This window comes from Solanum stenotomum, chromosome 5, assembly GCF_019186545.1.
Source record: "Solanum stenotomum isolate F172 chromosome 5, ASM1918654v1, whole genome shotgun sequence".
In the NCBI taxonomy this organism is placed as follows: Eukaryota; Viridiplantae; Streptophyta; class Magnoliopsida; order Solanales; family Solanaceae; genus Solanum; species Solanum stenotomum.
The window spans coordinates 3535702-3557738 of record NC_064286.1 but is presented as its reverse complement, the minus strand read 5'-3'; the positions used below and the strand labels follow the sequence as shown (position 1 = coordinate 3557738).

At 33.9% G+C, this 22037-nt stretch overlaps 3 protein-coding genes across 5 annotated transcripts; 1 reads left to right on the top strand and 2 right to left on the bottom strand.

The window, feature by feature from the left end:
• The first annotated feature begins 1816 nt into the window (after window positions 1–1816).
• LOC125865800 (DEAD-box ATP-dependent RNA helicase 10) lies at window positions 1817–11645 on the top strand. Of its 3 annotated transcripts, none has more exons than XM_049546046.1 (14): window positions 1817–1923; window positions 2943–3167; window positions 4089–4212; window positions 4298–4367; window positions 4591–4653; window positions 6742–6816; window positions 7573–7692; window positions 8196–8237; window positions 8322–8396; window positions 9994–10140; window positions 10237–10374; window positions 10535–10646; window positions 10772–10860; window positions 11417–11645. In XM_049546046.1, exons 2-14 carry the CDS (start codon window positions 3032–3034, stop codon window positions 11540–11542), a joined length of 1317 nt encoding a protein of 438 aa, XP_049402003.1. In that variant the 5' UTR covers window positions 1817–1923; window positions 2943–3031; the 3' UTR covers window positions 11543–11645. The 3 variants fall into 3 exon arrangements, with proteins under 3 accessions (XP_049402003.1, XP_049402004.1, XP_049402005.1); XM_049546047.1 differs by having other exon boundaries at window positions 1826–1923; window positions 2982–3167; XM_049546048.1 differs by having other exon boundaries at window positions 1837–1923; window positions 2997–3167.
• A 2742-nt stretch (window positions 11646–14387) lies between these two features.
• On the bottom strand, window positions 14388–15869 carry LOC125865798 (uncharacterized). Its single transcript, XM_049546045.1, has one exon. The coding sequence runs from the start codon at window positions 15867–15869 to the stop codon at window positions 14388–14390; it is 1482 nt and encodes a 493-aa protein (XP_049402002.1).
• Window positions 15870–18967: 3098 nt separating this feature from the next.
• LOC125865801 (pentatricopeptide repeat-containing protein At3g14580, mitochondrial) lies at window positions 18968–20257 on the bottom strand. The gene has a single exon (XM_049546050.1). The coding sequence runs from the start codon at window positions 20217–20219 to the stop codon at window positions 19056–19058; it is 1164 nt and encodes a 387-aa protein (XP_049402007.1). The 5' UTR covers window positions 20220–20257; the 3' UTR covers window positions 18968–19055.
• Between the last annotated feature and the right edge of the window lie 1780 nt (window positions 20258–22037).

Below are 22037 nucleotides of genomic sequence, written 5' to 3'. Positions count from 1 at the left end.
CTTTTTATATGTTTATTTTCCGTTCTTATTGAGCTTTAACAAGAAGTTGAAAATTATGGTTGATGTAGAATCATTATAGTTTTCATAAATATCTAGCAATACTAACGATGAATCAAACTCTTATCTACAGGCTACTATGCTACTTGATCAATATTTTAAAAATACAATTTCACTCGTAAGTCGAATCTTTTAAATTATTAATTCTTCAAAAATATTAATCTGTGCAAATTAATAATCTATTTTTAAAGGATTCGATATAAGTTTTTTTTTTAGGATCCATATAACATGATTTATAGGTTATAGAAACCATTGTAAATTCTTAAATTAGAGAATATACTTCCATCGACCACTTATAAACAAATTAATCTACAATCACTTTTTAAAATTTGGGAAGATGGCAAAAAATATTCTTTTAAATTATTGAAATATATTAACTATGTAATCGGTATGTTTATTAACATAAAAATATCTTGATAGTTAGCCAAGTAAAGTATACGTGTTCTTGAACTGTTAGAAATAAGACAATTATACCATTTATTTGCCTTTTGACATAAAAAATACTCTTATCATTAGCTAAATGGAATAAATATGCACCTCACGACTAGTGATTTCTACTAGGGATGGCAATGCCCCATAAACCCGCAATGACTCTCCCCCGCCCCGCTCTGCTCCGCATAGCATAATTTTTTATTTTTTCCCCGCCCCGCGCCGCATATACCCACCCCGCAAAACTTCAACATAACAGTATATGTGCTTGATTTTGACTACAGGAGATAGCCACAGCGAGATGAGAATTGAGATTAAGTTTTTTCCCTCTGTAATTTTTGGCTTAATTACCCAATTTAGTTTAATTTCAAAAGAAAAAAAAACCTAAGCCGCACCCGCCCCGCCCCCGCAAAAACACTAACCCGCACTACCCCGCAAGCACTATAATCCGCCCCGCTTTGCAATCGCTCCGCCTCATTGTCATCCCTATTCATAACATAATATCTTTTGATGAGTTCGGAATTAACAATGAAAAAATGATCTTAGTAAGGTTAGAGAAATCAAAAGTTAAAATTTGTTGAACTTGATGATTTGCTAATAAAGTAAGCAAGGTCAAAAGTTCAAGATCACCCAACAACAAAATGGGCTTGAAGAGCTATCATGAGCCCAAATAGTATCTATTTCCAAATTGGGCCGAGGAAGCCCAAGGATCAATGAGAATGGGATCTCTTTGAGGCCTATCCTAAATGGATCCTTTTATGTGTCTTGATACACATTTGTCAAAGCCTAGATCAAAGAACACACATCCAAATTTTTAATTGCAATAAGCATAATATCGTAAATTACAAAACTATAGACATAATATTGTAAATTACAAGAGACGTTATTGTGACGAGATTAAATTTAGAAGAAGGTCTCTAAAATTTTATCTCTCTTTTATATTTTAGATAAATATAAGATCTACTTACACTCTATTCTCTTCGAATTCTATTTTTCTGACTACATTGAATTTGTTATTTTTTTCTATAAACATAAAGATTTTTAGCAACAAATAAAATCATAAAAGAAATTTGAATCTGAAAATTTTACTACATTAAAACAAACGAAATTTGGAGAAAAGCCCTAAAAACATATGAATATGATCTCTGAGAACTTACAAATTGAATAGAAAAAATATGATCTTTGCAAATCTCCGTATCTATATAAAAAAAAAATATATATATATATATATTCTTAGACGTAAAATTAAAAACAAATTTATAAAAGGTTAAAAAACCATTCATATCCCTAATATATTTTTGTAGTTCCAATATTACCCTCCATTACAAAAGCCCTACACTACAAAAACTTGTTTTCTCTTCTTTTTCTTCTTTCTCCTCCGGCGTTTCTTCACTTCTCCCTGCATATCTTTTCTGCGTTTGTTCTCTGCGATTCTCGGTAAGTTTTTCTCTCTCTGCATTCTTTTCTATGCGATTTTAGTTACGTTTTTCAGCTTCTCTACGTTTTTCCTCTGTTTTTTGTACTTGATTTTGTTTCTGCTATAAATCTCCCAAAAAAACGAGTGTATTTCAATGTTAGTGATGATTGAATCGTTCAGTATGTTGTTGTTATTGAGTGAATTGTTAAGCTGAAGAGAAAAAACGAGTAAAACTATAAAGAGAAATTGTTACTCGCGAATTGAATCATGCAACAAATTAGGAGTCGTTTAATAGCTAGTTTGGAGATGAGTTATGCAAGTATTAAATCCTGCTTAAGTAGTACTACCACGTTTTGTAGCTGGTTAGCTGGTAAGTTTATTCAGGTATAAAATTAGTAGGATGTTCGATATGCATAATTAATACATGGATACGTTATGAGTGAATCTATGTATTATGTTGTGCATGTATGATGGAATAACTAAATCCTGCATAACTAATAATACATAAATTCCCGGCATAATTCTAACCAGCTACCAAATGATCCCTAAGGATATATGGATCACTATTCACACATACAACTCAAACTTGATTGCATATGTAGATGTAATTAGGACAATGCTAAGCTTCCCAAAGGAGAAAAGTGAAAATAAAATATCAATGGAAAACTTTCTCCTCTTGCCTTAGAAAGCACATGCTAAAATGTAATATTTGGTACAATGAAATATAAGAAGCTTTGGAGAACCTTTGACTTTGGGAGTATGGAGTTCTTCTTTGTGTAAATTTAGGAATTAAAAGCCATGAGTTCAATAAACATCATTTCCCTGCATAACAATTTATATTTTGTTGATAGTAACTTATAATTATTTTGTATTTGAATAAATTTAGACTTAAAATTTTTTGTAGTAATCAATTCTCTTATAGTGTTAACAACTTTTTTTTAGTTTCTATTTGAATTCGTGATTGCTTATTTATAAAATCAGCTCCAACACTTGAATTGTGCTTTTCAACAATTGATGCTTAAAAGTTACTTGAATACAGCTAATCCAAACGGGTTGCTTGTTGCTTGTTGATTTGAAGTTACTGTCATAATAGAACCCTCTGTGGAGAAGTCTTGGATCCGCGGCTAAATGGATGAATCCAAAGAAGAAACGAAGTCTTTCAAAGAATTAGGAGTTTGTGATCAATTAATTGAGGCTTGTGATAATTTAGGTTGGAAAAACCCTTCTAAGATACAAGCTGAAGCTATGCCTCATGCCTTTGAAGGTTTTTCAATATTCCCTTCTTTATGTTTATTCATCTTTTTGTTGCCGCATGTTCTAGAGGATTTAGCTTTCTGCTAATAATTCAAATAGGTTTAAATTTCTAAGCTGATTATCCTAGTGGGTTTTATGTCTGATTTTGGGTTGTGGGGTTGCAAAACTTCCACTATTCTATTTAGTTTTGCCCTTGGTTGCAAAATAAAATAAGACTAGCTTTATGAATAATAGAAAAGCAACATTTCATTGTCGAACAAATTTGTGGAGAGAGGTAATTAAGTGCTGGGTTTAGTGGTGAATTTTTCAGTCTTCCAGGGGTTTGGGGGTGTTCTGATTTAATTTCCTACGTCTAGGGGAAAATAAAATAAAATAATTAGTTAATGGATATAATGGTGGTGTAGGTAGGGTGAACTTAAATCCAGATAAAAACAGCTTTATGTTATTGCCTAAAGAGGTGGTATTTGAAGTGATTCAATTTAAGGGAATTGAAGATTTTGGAACGATATATTCTTTTACGAAGAAAAATTGGAATAGCAAGGGGAAGGGTCACGTGAATTTTCCTGTAAAATACTTTTATGAATGCTAGCCTTTCAGAAACCATGTCTTTAAAATGCAAATTTACAACCAAGTTATGGAATATAATGTTGCATTTGAGGAAAATTTAATGGACCGTGCAAAACTCCGTCAATCAAGTGATGTGGGTTGTACTAATAACTAGCAACAGGAGAGTGATTGAGCTGTGATTCCACGTAGCCTGAATCCTGTAGTGATTTTTTTTTATTTTTTTGGGGGTTGGGGGAATCCTTTTGCTGTGTAGAGCACACTATTCATAGAGATCCTTTTTGTTTTAATTAACCTTTTGTATATCAACCTCTATTTGGTGAAATCTTATTTTTGTTATAAACAATTAGATTGGTTTTTGTTCCAGGCAAAGACCTAATTGGTCTGGCACAAACGGGGTCTGGAAAGACTGGAGCTTTTGCAATTCCTATACTGCAATCGTTATTAGATTCTCCGCATGCCTTTTTTGCCTGCGTTCTCTCTCCAACAAGGTCTCTTATTCTTCTGATTACTTGTTTTATTGTGTAGAAGCTCTTTAATGATTGAAATCCCAACTTTTTTCTTTGCATATTCCAGAGAGCTCGCCATTCAAATTGCTGAACAGTTTGAAGCTTTAGGATCCGGTATTGGAGTAAAATGTGCAGTGGTGAGCTTGACTAAGTCATATGCACATACATGAACAATTCATTTCCCCTTCAAATGTAATCCATAGGCTGATAACCTCTTTCTAGCTAATGGGATTTGTAGTGGCATGTCTGTAGGAAAGGATAAAGTGTGTCACGATTGAAACAGTGTGGTATATGACGGTTGACATTGGCATTCAGCTAGACATATTTTTGATTAAATGATCGCTGGTAATTGTTTTGCAGCTGGTTGGAGGGATAGATCAAGTACAACAGAGCATTGCCCTCGGGAAACGGCCTCACATTATTGTAAGTACTGCTATATCTGCTACCACATTTTTATGTCTCTTGTTAAGGTGAAGCAAGTAGTAATGGAGCTACAGATAGTAAAATCTCTTTGCCAAAATATAAACTAAAAGGCAAATACAATATGAGGCAGAGTTGGTGGTGTAATATTCATATGACAGTAGATGTTTAAGGAACGAGCACCACCTTCTTTATTTTACCTCTGATGCTGTTTCTTGAGTATCTCTTTCTCTGCCTTGACCAAGTGTATCAGGTCGTTGTAGCCTCATGCTATTATTTGGAGCATGCAGTTGGCTTCATAAGTTTCTGATGTCTTCTTTCAACGGATTAGGGGGTCATGTGGATTTCCCTAGACACATTAAAAAATCCGGCCTAGATGTAAATAGCTATTTAGTTACCTTACCCCACTTTTTTTGAAAATGCATTCTCAGTTTTTTGTTAAATTTGTTGCCAGTATCTTGTGAGAAGAGCTCCTAGTCCTGCTATAGGGTCTTTACTGGATGTTAGTTACCTTTTCTTCTTAGATCATCTGATAAGAAATGTGCTTTTGTTTTAACATTTGCAAAATGCTTTGGCTTATAAATAAGGGCCTGTTTGGATTGGCTTTTGGCTTATGACTTATAAGCCAAAAGCCATAAGTTAGGATTTCTAACTTATGGCTTTTGGCTTATTTTTGTTATTTTGTCTTTAAAATAAGTGCTTATAAGCACCTTTTAACTTTACCTAAACACTTCAAAACTGCTTAAAAACTATTGTCTTAAAAGCACCTAAAATAAGTCAATCCAAATGGGCACTAAGTCCTTTATGAATTATTAGTAGCCATATCTCCTTTGTCAGAGGTACCTGATGGTTGTAAAAGGTAGATGATGCATCCTTTTAGCAATCTAATGAAACAAAGTTGGTGTACTATTGGCCAGTCTTGAAACATTGGTAAGCCATTTTCATTCAGCACTACTCCACCATCCTAGGATTGTAAGATCAGTAATCTTTATTTCCTCATGAGAGGCTGCAAAAGAAATATGCAAAAGATCACGTTATAGAAGTCTGGAGTGGAAATAATATGATATCAAGTTGTCGACTATTTGTTTTTTATTAGGTAAGGTAAGTAGGATATCAACTATTAAGTGAGTGGAAGTAATATAAATATCAACTATTAAGTGTGCTGAGACAGGCAACCACCCAAGAAGATTTTCTACCCTACCTTGCCTATGAGGCCTATCAGGAACGGATGTGGTGATGAACCCCGACATCTTTGTTTAGAATCGGACGTCCAGCTGTGTAGGAAGAGTCCACCCTCCAAGGGCGGTGTTGGGTGTACTGTAATATTACACAGGAAACCGCTTAGACCAAGACATCAACTCTTATCCATCTAGGGCAGCAATCCTTCCCTAAAATTGTGAATTTTTTTATTTGACTACTCCTAAAACAAATCACTCAATTTGGACTAGATACAACTCCGGACCCACTGTAAGGCGTTCTAACAGTTTCTCCTATCTCCTATGAGAAGGCTTTTGGTGTAAACTCAACCTTCTCTTTTCAATCATGGAGGTGGCTTTGTCTTAGCCTCTCTAACTTCTGCCTTGTTTGCAAGTAGGATTGTTTCTCTGATGGACTATTTGGAGGTAAAGAAATCAGAGATATTTTTAAACAATAAGAATATTAACAAGTTGAAGTACAACACCCTTCTTTATTAGCTCTTTGATTCAAGTTAAATGATGTAGATGATATTGATAGTTTACTGGATTTCCTCAATCAGCCCACATGTTTGTGCAGCCAGAGGCTGTGTTTTTGTAAGGTTCCTGATGTGTCGTTCTGAATCATCTTGATGCAATTTACCAATACAATTCTTACTTGCCTATCAAAGAGAACTATTAAGTGTTCTCAGTCAATTCAGTCGCTGGCCTAATTCAAATATTCAGACGTCTGTAATGTTCCCTGGTCAGCAAAACTAGTTTAGCGTGCCATGCAGATGATTTTTCACACCAATATTGCTAAACCTATTGTAGGTTGTTACAGATGTTATCTTAAGCCATAAGCTTAATCTTTGATATTCTTAAATTTGAGTGCTCATTTGCGTGATGTATGATGTAGGTTGCAACACCTGGTCGCCTCTTGGATCATCTTTCCAATACCAAAGGGTTTTCTCTCCGTACTATAAAGTACTTGGTAAGTTCGTCCATAGTCTTATGCTCACAAATGCTCCAGAGATGTCCTCTTTACCTGTTTATGCATTTTTTTTCCTTCAGATGAAAATCCAAGAGTGCAGATGTTGATTCAATTATTTGATTGAAGGATATGTTATTATATCACTATTGCACCTTAAAAAGTGATATTTGCTGTTTTTCACAGTGTATACAGTATATCTCTTGTCAGAGGCAAAGTTACTTGTCATTTTTTCCTGCCTCCATTGGCTACTTGAGTTGGTCTTTACTTTCTAACCATCCAACATTTTGAGCTGCAGAAAGCCTTAGGCTACATTAGAAAGATATGTTCCTTTGAATCTTGCTCGTCTTCGTGTTAGTTGCTAGTTAAATGCCTTCCCCTCACTACAGCACTGAACCATTGATGTGATATGTCCAAAGAAGCACAATGGCTTCATCGCCTTAGGTGGCTACAATTGGACCAAGCAAGACATTGATTAATTGAAGCAATATGTATCTATAAATTAAATGCATTTCATTATATGATATTCAAATGATAAGCAAGAATGAGTTGATTTAGCATTACATGGGTTCTTAACAAATCTGATGTTCCTTCTATGTATCCTGGTTGATATACTTCTTTTAACATCACAAATTCTATTCGTAACCAAATATAGGTTTTTGAAATGGTAAATAGTGTTTCACAACAGATTATTTTAGTTAGTTAAGAGCATGCATGCGTAGTCTGAGTCATGAATTTGAACATGGCTACATGCAACAGGTTTTAGATGAGGCGGACAGGTTGCTAAACGAGGATTTTGAGAAGGCCCTCGATCAGATTTTGAATGCTATTCCTCGTGAACGAAGGACTTATCTCTTTTCTGCTACAATGACCAAAAAGGTCAGTTTTTCAAGTGGTTTATAGGAAACCATGTTAATTATAAATGTTCTATTTTCTGCTTGTGGGTAATTTCTCTTTCTAGATTCTCTTTAAAGGAAAATCCCCTCTTTTAAGGTTGGGTAGATATCTTTTCTTCAGTATTTGGGGAGGAAAAGTGCTTTCGTGAAGTTTTGGCTTTTATTAATTTGCAAATATCTTTCTCATTTTGATATTTATATATGAGAAGATACCAGAAAATGGAGGAGCTTTATACTTGTATTTCAGCTTCAGTTATCATTGTTATGGAGATGCACTTACACTTTATATCATAGTACCAAAATGATTATTACATGAAATTGTTCAAGTCTTCGAGAGGAGAAGGTGGGGATGTTATGAATGGCACGTTAATTTGCTTCTGCTCTGCTTGGCTCTTTAAGGAATCAAATTTCATGCTTAAACTTCCCATGGACTGAAATTTTTGCTTGGGAAGTCCGATTCTAAATAGATATGTACTTGAACTACAGGTGCGGAAACTTCAGAGGGCTTGTTTGAGAAATCCTGTTAAGGTACAACAATGTCAATTGTCACCAGAGGATTTGTAGGTGGTGCTCAAGAGTATTTTCCATAACTTTGTTTATAATTTGTTTCAGATTGAAGCTGCATCTAAATATTCCACAGTCGATACACTGAAGCAGCAGTATCGTTTTCTTCCTGCTAAGTATAAGGTTAGTTTTTCAGTGACAAGATTCTATTTTAGGTTTGTTGGAAAAAAGCAGCACAAGTGGCTAGGCAATTGGCTTAATAATGATGTTCCATGTATGTTACATTTTGTTTGATGACAATCAATGAGTTCAATATTTTCTGCTTAAGCAGCAAAGTTGTCCAGACATTTAGTGTATTTTTACAACAGAACATTATATGTGGTGCTGTGTTCTCCCAATAATGATCATTATATGGCTGAAGAATGTATATTGGCATTTTGACATCATTTGAATAAGAAACAATCACGTGGATAAAAGAGGGGAGACGTGATCATAATGATTATGTTGTTTAGTGTTACAAAGTAATAACTAGCATGAAGAGTGCAGCGTCTTCTTGATTAAAAAACCAAGTAGCACAGTGAGTCACTCTTTACAAGGTTCATATTTTTAGCTTTCCCAGAAGTATTAATCATGAAAGTATTTTAAGTAGTTGCAACTCTTGATTATTGAAGTGAACATAATCCAACTGACTTAGAGGTCAGGCCACATAGAGGGCTTGCCACAGTTAAGGCATATGCAGTTAAACACCTGTTTAGGCACATGGGTCTCTTTATATGTTCCTAATCAAGGAAGTTACTAGATTTGTAGTCTCAGCTATGGGCTTTCTTATACTTCTAGCCCTAATCAATTGTTTTTGCATTATTAGTAGAACTATTACTCCAGGAATTGAGCAGTATACTAGTGCCTCCATTACATCTTCCCACGAACAAGAGGGTAGAGCAGATATTTCAAAGAAATGTATATCCCCCCGTCCTCACACCGTCCCCCCAAATGTGCCATCTTTGGTTGGCCTCTCCCTCTTCCCCTGGTGAGCAGACCTTCTTTTGAGATCTTATGTATGGTTTACGAGATTGGAACTAAGAAGAAAATTAAATGAAGAGATTTTTCACCCCTTGTTTAGGGTTGAATTAAATGAAAACAATTGGGGTTTCTGCATGTTATTGAGGTTGGACAAAGGGGAAAAGAGCGGCATGAAGCTGGCAGGGAAAGAGTTTTGATATAGGACACATGGCACTGTAGGCTTGAGTGCAACAGGTTGGAAGCAGAAGCAAAGGGGAGAGATGTAGCATTAGGAGTTATGCTACAGTGGTGGAGTGCAAGGTGTTAGATTAGGCACGGAAGAAAACAGAAGATTGATGGGCATTGACAGAGGCCAAAGGGGGTGTGGAAGTTGACAGAACATGGAAAGCTCTAGGAGGAAAGGGGTGGGGGGACATGGGTGAAATTAAGGCAGCAGGGAATTCAAAACCTGCTCGGTGGCAGTAGAATGTGAAAGGTTGCTCTCCCAGCAAGATGTAAACCAGTATTTTAAAGGTCCTTAATAGGAAATCTTTTTGTTTCGGCATTAAAAATTATCAGAAGGATGATATAGCTAATGCCTGGTAATCGTGTGGGACTGTATGCTAGAGACAGTATACAAGGAATAAACCTAAAAGGCCCTCTACCTGATGGGGGCTAAAGATGTAATTGCTTTAGTTTAATGAATTATGATTTATGGTCCCATTTCAATTATCACATAATGACTTCTGGTCTGACTTTATTATTTGTCCATGGTTCACAGGACTGCTATCTTATCTATATTCTGACTGAGATGTCTGGCAGTACATCTATGGTTTTCACTCGTACATGTGATGCAACTCGTCTTCTGGCTTTGATGCTTCGCAACCTTGGCTTGAGAGCCATACCAATTAGTGGTCAGATGACTCAGGTATACTCTCAAACTTAAACAATTTCCTCTTTGCTGGTTCTATTTCATCCCCACCCACACACCCAAAAAAATAATAATGATATTTTACTTGGTCAGGATAAAAGGCTTGGAGCTCTAAACAAATTTAAGGCTGGAGAGTGCAATATCCTTATATGCACTGATGTGGCCAGTCGAGGACTTGATATCCCTTCTGTTGATATGGTTATCAACTATGATATTCCAACAAACTCAAAGGTAGATCTTGCTATTCTTCCTGCTTGTAATGTTATGCTGTTTTCATTGGGGTGGTCCTGGATTTATCTATACTTGACTTGATACTCATCATTTCAATCTGAATATCTTAATTTTGTTTTCTGGTGCGATTTAAGCTTATCACTATATGCATGGCTTGCAGGATTATATACATAGAGTGGGAAGAACTGCACGAGCAGGACGTTCTGGGGTTGCCATATCATTAGTAAATCAGTATGAGTTGGAGTGGTATATACAGATAGAAAAGCTTATTGGTATGAAATACAGAAATATTTCCGCGATTCTAGTACCCCCCTCCCCGCCCCCCCTATCCTTGTGTTCTTTCTAGTCTCCCTGCTGCTATGTATTGTTTTCCAAACTAAAATTTGATAATCTCCAGGGAAGAAACTACCTGAGTATCCTGCAGAGGAAGAAGAGGTTTTGCTACTCTTGGAGCGTGTAACAGAAGCCAAAAGGATCTCACTGATGGTATTTCTCTCTTCGGTGTTTTCTTTTCTAGGGGATGGGGGCAGGAGGGGGTTACTTCATGCGGCAGCAAGCACCTAGGTGGTTAACTTGTGCATGCATGGGTTAAAGCTCTTGCTTCAGCCAATTAAATAAAGTGAAATGAGCCCTATTACTATTATTATTTATTAATTTCCCTTTTATAACGAGACAGTTTGGATTTGGCTTATTTTAGGTGTTTTTAAGCCAAAAATCAAAAGTTAGAAATCCAAACTTATGACTTTTGACTTGCATATAAGCCATAAGCTATAAGCCCATCCAAACAGGCTCTTATGTTGCTCGAGGTGACATACATGTAAACGACTTTCTCCACGAGTATCTTATAGCTGGTCACATTCATGATGCTTGCATGCTGATACACTATATTGCTCTTGACTCCAAAAATATTGCCACACCTGAGTCCGATCCTCAAAAAATGCACTACTTTTGAAGAGGATCCAACCCCCCCCCCCCCCCCCCCCCTTCCCCGTCCCTTGTGTTATTAGATACTAATTAACATATGCGACCCATATTGATGCAGAAAATCAAAGAAACTGGTGGGAAAAGGAAACACAGAGGTGGTGGAGATGATGATGACAATGAGGAGGTTCATAAATACTTGGGAGTTAAGAAGGGGAAGCAATCAAAGAAGCCAAAGAGAAAATGAGGGAATTAATGTGCAAACTAATTTAGCAATTGTTAGTCCAATTTTGACTTGGTTATTTATTTTATTATTGTTACTCATTTGGGGGACTGTAATTTGACATTTCTACGATCCTATAACATAATGTAAAAGAGATTTTTATATCTTGTAATATTATATGTCATGTCATTCTTATAAAGAGTTGTCATCAAGCATATAATTGAAAATGTGACTAATTGAATATATAAATATGATATAGAATGAAGTGAAGGGTTATGCTAATTCATTTCCATATGAATCTACACTTTTGTGCTGAACAAGGATAGCTCTGCCACTCCCTCATGTGCGATGTCTTGTTGAAAAAATTATGAGCACGCCATGTGGCAAACTGAAATCGCGAGATAAATGACTTTCTTTGTTGACGAAAGAAATTGACTATTTGCCCCATTATTTTACAGGTGTTTTAGAAATACCTGCAGTCTAGTAAATATCTCTTAGGTGACAATATTGATTTTGATGTCTGATTTTCATAAATACCCTTTCTAGAAAGTGCTTTTTTGGGTATTCTTTAGTTTGTTCTTTTTTGTTTTTGTTCTCAATAATAATATTTACGGTTGTTATATAAAAAATAAAATTAATACGCCAAAAATATTATTATCCCTTTAAAATATTGTTGAAAAAATTAAGCTATTATCCATTGCCCACTTGTCAAAATAAGAAATTCCACGAGTTGGATAAAAACTTGTTAAAATTTCACACATTCAAAATTCAAAACAAAAAAATCCTTCAATTCCTCAAAACCCATAAATCATTAAAAAAATTTGTAACAATATTATTAATCATGGAGGTGTATACTATGGTAAGCATTGTCCTCCTTTCTGCATTTATCATTTTAGTTATTTTCATTACTTTCTGCCAAAACAACAAAAATAATAGCGCGCCTCAGGACATTGAGGCGCGCGCAAAAAGTAGAGTTTCGACCCATCACACATATGATGCGGCCGATGGAGATGACGGAGGAGGGACCACACACGGGAACAACGACAACGGTGGTTCTACCGTTGTGGCTAGTGTCATCGCTACAACGGCACTAAACACCATAGCTATTGATGGAGGAGGCAGTTATCAAGGTAATGCAGGCGGCTAAACACCATATAAATTGATGCTAACGTAGGTGGTGGAGGACATGGAGGGCGGAGGCAATGGGGTTGAATAGGTCAAAATTTGTAATTTAACTACATTTTTTTAGGAAAATGTTTAGCTTTCATGTGGCTAGTATTTTTTTTTTTTGTTAAGCGTACTATTACCTTGAGTTGTTCAACTAATAGTTTTGTGAAATAGGTTGTACTTATATTTTTGTGAAATAGATTGTGATGGAGATTTTAAAGTAACGTATCCTCATATATTTTAAGGAAAAAATAAGTAATTTTTAAAATTTATAATTTTAAATATGTTAAAATATTTTTGTGACTATACAAATTTGATTAAAAATCTATGATTGAAAAATAACTAAAATTTGTAAACAAATTTAAAATGCTCATGGCGGAGGTAATGACGTGTGGATGTGGTTGAATAAATCATTTTTTTAAATTTGACTATATATATATATATAGATAGATAGATATTAAAGTAAAATGTGTAGCTTTCATGTGACTAGTATTGTTTGTGAAATAGGTTGTGGTGGAGATTTCAAAATAGTGTACCCTTTATTAGTTTATGTGATCTAAGTTAATATAATATTTTAAATATGTTATAATATTTTTATACTATATAAATTTGATAAAAATGGAGTGTTCTAGCCATTTTTTGGGCCTATGATTAAAAAATAGTTGAAATTTATAAAGCAATTAAAAATGACTAGTTTTTAATGCGATGAAAAAAACAGAATAAAATAAAACTTAGCTAAAAAGACGAAAAACTTCAACACATTGTGTTGGAATTTGAATATTTTTACAAATAAAACTTCAATATGTTGGAGTGTAAAAAAAATTTACTATGGCCTATGAGGCGTGTAACAGAATGAGTGTAGTGTGGGGCAAGTTTAAGCTTATGAGGGTTGAGATAAATAAATTACGTAGCGATATGTAGTATGAGTTGAAACAATTTAATAAAAGTTAAAACGGTCGTAGTTTGACAAACTCTCCTATGATATACCATCACTAGAAATTTCAACTATGTGGACTCTCTTGTTTCTCTATTTTTCTCTCTATTCCATCAATGCCAAAATTGTTTGGGAGCATTAAATAAAATAGCCGGTAATAATGTTTTTCGGTTGATTTAATTCGATTTTTTTATATTATTGATATAGTTTATTGGTTATCGATTTGTAAGCACATTAAATCGATAATCAAATCAATAAAAATATTTGTTAATGATAATCAATGTGGACTAAGCTCCTTCCTTGATTTTGCTTTTTTTGTTTAGTTGAGGTTGTATTAAAAAATTTAGTGCCACTAAATGGTTGGTACATAACAAAAAACTAATAATCAAACTGATAGATCAATATATATAAAAAAAAAAAATACAAAATCATTTATTCTTTTTGGCTACAAATTGACACAAAACTAAGATGTGCAAAATAATAAAAATTACATGAAAATTTTGGATAAAACTCCATTTACTATGCTCTCTAAGGATAGTTTACCTTTTCAACTCTCCTCATCAAGTCATTACCAAATTATTCTTGCAAAAATTAATCAACATAATAAAAATTACAAAAAAATAAAAAAAATGTGAATAAGTTGACCATCACCTGAACCAAGCATCTTTGGTTTAGACCCTGTATACGTATTAAGAAAACATACTAAGTACAAATTAGAATTCTGAATCCAAACCATGTAAAGTTCAAAATCCTGAATCCATCTCTGACTCAGGAAGTAGTAACGGCAGCCTGACCCTGTCTTGCTTTAAGTACAAGCTCCTCTGTAGTTGATCCAATAATTTCATTAGCCCTCTTAAGTCCAATACAAAAATACCTTCCAATTTCATCCTTAGACACAATCCCTAGTTTCTCTAGCTTTTGCACTGCATCATCTACATCAAAATTACAACTTATAGCAAATCTCTCCTTGATCAACTCCTCACATCGCGTATCGAGATCTAACAACGTTGCTTTTCCTTGTTCCATTAGTATAAAATACGAAATTATAACTTCTTTAACTTCTTGTTGTATCACATCGTCACATAAATGAAGTAACGTTCCCCTTCCACTATCTAGTTGTTTATCGTACATCGATTGAGTAATCAAATTTTGATATTGTGCCATATTTTGTTGAAATGTGAAGTATATCTTGGCACAATAACCTATTACTGTCGATAGAATAGCAAAGAGGACCCACGCGTCAGCTTGAGGCATGTCAAGAGATGTTACAACAGCGAATAGACCTACTACCGCGGATGCAATAAATTGTACCCAATCCATTGGTGTTAAACTAGGGTTTTTTTTCTCAGGCAACACAATTTCTAAATCAGCCATCGGTATATTTTTCAAATGTTTGACATAAATACCCCTATCGGGTTTTTCGTCCTCCTCACTAGCACGTCTATAGATGACGATGATCCTCTCGAACGTTGGCTCTTGAATCGTGATCTTGCTAAGTACATTAGGCAATGTTAGCTCCATGTTTTGTATTCGAATTCTTTCCACGTAAAAATCTTGTTCCTCCTCGGATGGTATTCGTTTCTTTCGTGGTTTTTTATTACGTTTATATATCTTTTTACCAAAAAATTTATCCCCTCCCGTCTTTTTCATCAACCATTTCCAAGTACGTGCAATGATCATATCAATTTTTTCCATGATGAACCAATCCGTTGTTCTATCTATGCCTATCCCACGACGAAAAATCACATACTTGTCAGCGAACTCAGGGAGTTTTTCATCACGTGGGTGGCAAGCAAAGTATTTCGACAAAAGTTTAGTGTCAAGTTTTGATTCATCAACCGTTATTGGAAGGTTCAATAAGTACTGACCTGAATTCGCAATCTCTAATTCTTCATCACTAGCAATTTTGAAATTACTCTTGTCCATGACTTGGAATAAGTATGTTAAGAAATTTTGTTCTAGCTCATCTATGTCATCATCGTTTAATTTTTGTTGCTCTAGACTTTGGGCCCCGTGAACGGGGTCAAATAAGGCGTATAAGCCCATTAGGTCTTCGAATTGAATGTTGTACCATGCACGAATAGTGTATTGAACTCTCTTGCATAGCTTGAGAAATTCATCGCGATCAGAATCATTCTCAATTAAATTAGCTAGTGTCATGATCAATCTTGATTTGAGTACGGGAATAACCGATTCGCGTTCTAATCGTATTACCTCCTTCTTCTTCTCTTTTTTCTTCGTAGTGTCCATCGTGTTCAATTAATTTAAATTTGTGTTAGAAATGAAACAGGATGTTACATTTTCTAACTTTATATAAACATAAAAAATTAATACTATAACTGTAAGGAGATAAATAAGGTAACAATTGTAAAAATTGTAGGAATTAATGAATGGATGAAAGGTACTAAGTAACTGTATTTTTGTACTGTGGCCATTGATTTTTTGCTTGTGGGATATGTTTCTTTTGAAGTATTTGTGACGTTTGTTGTTTTCTCTAAAATATTTGACTCAGTAAAAACACAAGAATTTCTAATCTACTTACATATGTTTTTAAATTTTATACACTGAAGGTATAAATTTTTATTTTATTTTTAGTATCGACTATCAAGTTACGTGTAAAATAATTGTGATAAATATATTAACTAACCTGCTATTAAAGGTTAAAATCAACTTAAATATGACTATCCAACCTATTTTTTTCCAACAAGTCTCCACAACTCATCACCTACTTCTTCATCTAAAGGCTAAAAAATAATGAACAATAATATATTTGGTGTATTCTCACAAGAGTGATTTGGTGAGGCCCGAGGGTGATGTGTACCTCTTACTCTCGTCTTGTGAAGATAAAGAGGTTGTTTCAGAAAAATCATCGGTTCAAATAAAGTATATAAATTAGCCATTTTAGAAAAAAGAAAAGAGCATTATCAACAATAAGCACTGGAATAACTGATACCAAGGGAACAACAAGTAATAATAAAAGTCAAGAATAAGATAGATGGGAATTACTAATAATAATACTAATAGGAAAAATAATTAACGCTTTAATTTTAAAATAATACCAACAGTTTAATTTTAAAAGTATTGGAGAAATCTATAGATTTTAAATTCTCGATCGACCTCTATAAATTGGAATCACTTTTTCCCATAATGTTTTCTCTTTTTTTTTTTTAATGGGAATCTATATTGAGAGTAGAGTATATTTAGGTATATATCAAATTGTTGAACTAAAGGGGATCACATCACATGGTTTAATATTAGTTGTTCAATATGTACCATCCAATTCTCTATATTGACCTAACTTCTAGAGCTAATAAGATTTTCTTCCATCTACATCCACCATCTTAAATTACTTTGCTTTAATATTCTAGCCTTTAATTAATTAAAGCAATTTGCTATTCCAAATGCATTATCACCAAATAAAGTTTGCCTAACCCAAAATATTTTATTTAGAAAAGAAAAAAGAAAAAAGATATTTAAAATTTTTAATCCAAAACAAACCATAGACATATATGTAATTATAAATAATCTCATTTGAAGAAATGAAAATTTTAAAGTAAAACGATTTGTAATTAAGTATAACATTTTTTTAAAACAAATTAAAAAGAAAAGTATGATATATACGCTAAATTTGAACTTTCAAGTTTCGTTTCATTTAGTTGCATGAGATAAAGATGAGAAGAAAGAAAATCCTTTAAGTTATATACAAGTTATAATTTTATTTTATTTATGTTTGTGTAGTATATAATATATAGTCATCAATTTAGGTGGAATTATGAACAGAAAAATTTCCACCCAAATATAATGATATCTTTTCTTTCTAAAAGTCAAAATATTGGAGCATCGAATGATTCAAAAGCTATTTAAAAATAGAATGTTTGAACACTAGGTTGTTCAACATGCTTATTTTAATTATATATCAAACATATATGTTGGAATAGTTTTTGATCCCTTAAATTATTGATTGGTGCTTATGGAATCATATATTATACGATTTTGAAGGGTGGAGTGTAGGGATAAGTTCCTCAGCCACATAACTTGATTACTATTGGATCATACTTGGTTTAACTACATATATCTTTATTGGGATATAATACGTAGATAGATATTTTAACTTAGTCTCCACGAGCAGATAAACATATTAACTTTCGTAGTGACCATATAGACACTTCAATTTGACATAAATGTGTCTCGCAAATACTTTAACTTTAAAAATGCACATCTGGATATCTTTAAGAGGGGTGTATTCTCAAAGTTCTGAAATTGAAATTATTTTTTTGGTTGGTTGGTTGGTTGGGGGAGGGTAATTTATGAAAGTGAGACTTTTACGACGTAAATCCAAATCAGTTTGAGTTTGCGTTTTAAATGGGTATTGGACATTGCGTGAGAAACAAAAAGAAAAAGAAATATATATTAATTACTTTTGTGTGGCTTAATGTCATGTTTCCTTTATGTGCCTATTTAAAGCCCAAATCTTCTTTCAAGAGATCCATCTACTCTTTTAAGTTCAAGTTTTCTCTTTAAAAAATACTATAGATTGGTGCTATTTTATTTTAATTTTTCTTTCTTTTTTACAATATGGCAACCTTAGTACCTGAGAATTTGTCATGCATCAAGAATTGCAATGACTTGAGCAACTTTGACCTCTCTCAAGAAAACCTCACCCTTCTCATGTCATTGCTTGACGAAACTCAAGGCATAGATGATCATGACCACGATGACGAGAGATTAGCAAGTGTGATTAGATCTCTTGAAGTCGAAATCAATCAACATACCATGAAGGGACATGAATTGTTTCAAGAAAATAATCAAGGGGTTGCCAATTTAGAGTACTATAATTGGCAACCTTGTGATCAAAGTCAAAATAATTCAAAATCCAATAATATTGAGTTAAATTGGATGGAAATTGAGATGGATATCACCCCTAAAGATGACATGAAATTTTTGGACATGGAGACAAATAATCAAGAAATTGATGGTGTGTCTCAATATTGTTATGGTGTTTGCTTAGAGGAAAACAATAATAATTCTTTTTTGTGGGAGGAGCAATATCCTCATCACAAAGACTAGGTTAATAATTTTTGTTCAACATATGTAAATTGAATTTTAAAATAAGAAGAAAATATTGTTCTATCTATCATGAGAGCTAGAGCTATGATAGCAACATCTTAATATTCAGATGTACATTCAGATTGAGACGTCTTAATCTTAATGAAAACAAATGAGATCTTAGTCTGCAAGAATCTCACCATACGTATAGGTAGTACAACAACCTCCATCAGGATACAAGCAACCAAGAATCTTCTTCCACATACTCATCCTCGGGACGAATCCATGTCTCACCATATCATGAGAGCTAAAGCTATGATAGCAACATCTTAATATTCAGATGTGCATTTAGATTCAGACATCTTAATCTTAATGAAAACAAATGAGATCTTAGTCTGCAAGAATCTCATCGTAAGTATAGGTAGTACAACAACCTCCATCAGGAAACAAGCAACCAAGAATCTTCTTCCACATACCCATCCTCGGAACGAATCCATGTCTCACCATTTGCTTCAATACCCAGTCTAAATCTCCAACAAGCTTACCATCACAAAGGCCATGTACTATCACCTTATAAGACTCGAAACTTGGATTCACTCTCTTATCGATCATTACAGCCATGAAATCTTTCGCCTCCAAATACCTCTTAGCATCAAGCAAAGCATACAACACCTCCTGATAAGTCCCTGGATTCGGATCACAACCTTTCAGCATTACTTTCTTGAACATATCAATCCCCTCGTCAACTCGCCTTTGCTTCCTAAGCCCTGATATCAACGTGTTAAACACGATGGCATCTGGTTCAACATCCTCATTCTCCATCCTCTCTAACAAACTCAATGCCTCATCAACGCGACCATGATCACATAATGCATGCATTATAGTAGAAAAAGTTCTAACATTGGGTGAACAATTCTGTTTAGGAAATTCATCAAACACCTTATATGCAGCAGCTATCTCTCCACAACGACAAAGCCCTTTAATGATTATATTCAAACAACAAGCATCAATCTCAACACCCAACTCGGAACCACGAAAGTAAACCTTATGAATAACATCAAATTGCTTAGTATTCACAAGCAAATTCAGTAAAAAATTGAAAGTTTTCACAGTGGGAAAACACTTATAATTAGGCATATCGAAAAAGGTATCAATTGCTCTGTTAATTCTACCAGCTAAATGCCCGTAAATCTTAATAACATTATAGAAAAACTCATCAGAAAGTCTACATTTCCTTTCGATTTTGATTTTCTCCATGAGGGTTTCAATTGCATCAAAATTCTTAGCAATTGCTAAGTTCTTTACAACTACACTATAAATGGCTTCATTGGGTCTGTAATCTTTTCGATTTGAGATTTGATTGAGTAGAGTTAGAGCTGAATTTGGGTTTTTGAGATTTTGGAAAATCTTGATAACTTCATTTGAGCTTAACCAATCTGAATTTTGGATTTGAGATGATGAAAATGGAGATGATGGGGTTCCAAGATTTGATCTTTGGAGAGAAAATGGAAAATATAATTTGTGATTTATGGCTCTGTATCGACATGAAAACATTGTTCTATATGAGTTGATGACACTCTGTTAGGGAAAGAAATGTATGTACACAGCACAGAGCGCACACTAAAATACAACCCCAAAAAAATTTGAGTTTAAACATAGTCGATCACGTTGAAAATAGAAGTCTTGTTTCGTGACATATAAATTCCAAAAAAAAAAGTGAGAGGCTACGTTTTGAAAATAATAATATCGTTTAATAGATGAATTCATAAAAATTGAGGTCAAACAGAATGCATAGGTATTATAAAGAATGCATACGTATTATGAAAAGTTCATGAATTAATACACATTAAAAGTTGAAATAATTCTGAATTTATGTTTCGTGTTATATAAACTACAAAGAGTGATGTTCACATTTTGAAAAAAATTAGTACTGCCAATGGATCCACAAAATTTGAGCTCTAATAGAGTTGGTCACTCAAAATATGAAAATTTTATTGATACACATGATTTTAATTTGATGTTATTCTAAAAATAATGGGGTATCGTTTAATAGTTTGTCACCAATGAACCCATAAAATTTGAAATCAAACTTGATCCCATATATTTTGAAAAATTTATAGACTAATACACATGAAAAATTAAGATAATTCTAAATTCTTATTTCATGACACATAAATTCCAAAAATAGCCATGTCTGCCTATTAAAAAAAACGAGTGTCACTTAATAGGTCATCACCAATTGACCAACAACATTTCATCTCAAACATAGTCAAAAACACATTCCGAAAAATTTAACACACACGTAAAACTAAAAAATCGCCTAATTTCTATTGAGTGGCCACTAATTGCTAAAAAAAGTGGTGTTGATTATGGTGAATCTAAAGATATTATTCCCTAGGTCATTACGTAGGATCATGTAAAGTTTTAACCAAAAAAAGTTTCCAAAATCTCGTAGTATGAAAAATTTTATGTACTAACACACGCAAAAAACTAACACTATCACCTAATTCCTCCAACATGACCCATAAATGCTAAAAAAAAAGTGGCGTAGATCATGGTGAAACTATAGTATTGTTCCTCCAGGTCATTACGGAGGATCCTATTTTTGTTGAAAGTCGATCTTTTTGTGAAACCTTTACGTAACCCTTCATAGGGAGCAATACGTAATCACGCCATTTTTTGGCGTTTAGGGGCCGGCCAATTTATGAAAATCAGGTGGTTTTATCTATTTTTCGTGTGCTAGACCATGAATGATATTGACTTCCCATTGTCTTTTTTGCAAAACCGTTACGGAATCCTCCATAGGGAGTTGGAGAGCAATACGTAATGTCTCATAATTTTTTGAGGTCATTTGAAGGAATTAGGCGATTTTCTCAGTGTCAGTAATATATACTCCCTTTGTCCCATTTTATATGAGGTACTTTGACTCGGCACGGAGTTTAAGAAAGAAAGGAAGACTTTTAAAACTTGTGGTCCAAAATGAATGATAGAAATTTGTGTAACTATAAATCATTTCATTAAGGGTAAAATAGATTTTTTATAGTTAGATTGTTACTTTATATAGAAATGTGTCATTCTTTTTTGGACTGAAAGTGAGTCATATAAATTGGGACAGAGGGAATATATGTTTTGGCCCCTACCCTTGACCCCCCAACCCACCCCCCCTCTACCCCCCAAAACAAAAATTTAAGTTTGTTTTTAAAAAATATTTCCAGCTTCAAAATTTCATTTTTTTTCACCCCTATCCTCGACCACCCCACCCCCTACCAGCCCCCCCCAAAAACCCTGCCCCCCACCCACCCACCAATTTTTTTTTTTTAAGTTTGTTCTTAAAAAATATTTTCAACTTTAAAATTTCATTTTTTCACCCCT

What these genes read in the sequence shown, in the direction of transcription:
- LOC125865800 (XM_049546046.1), top strand. Translation starts at nt 3,032, where the DNA reads ATGGATGAATCCAAAGAAGAAACGAAGTCTTTCAAAGAATTAGGAGTT. An exon ending in CTGCTACAATGACCAAAAAG is followed by an intron (nt 7,693 to 8,195) that starts GTCAGTTTTTCA and finishes CTTGAACTACAG; the next exon opens with GTGCGGAAACTTCAGAGGGC. An exon ending in ATATTCCAACAAACTCAAAG is followed by an intron (nt 10,375 to 10,534) that starts GTAGATCTTGCT and finishes CATGGCTTGCAG; the next exon opens with GATTATATACATAGAGTGGG.
- LOC125865798 (XM_049546045.1), bottom strand. Translation starts at nt 15,869, where the DNA reads ATGGACACTACGAAGAAAAAAGAGAAGAAGAAGGAGGTAATACGATTA.
- LOC125865801 (XM_049546050.1), bottom strand. Translation starts at nt 20,219, where the DNA reads ATGTTTTCATGTCGATACAGAGCCATAAATCACAAATTATATTTTCCA.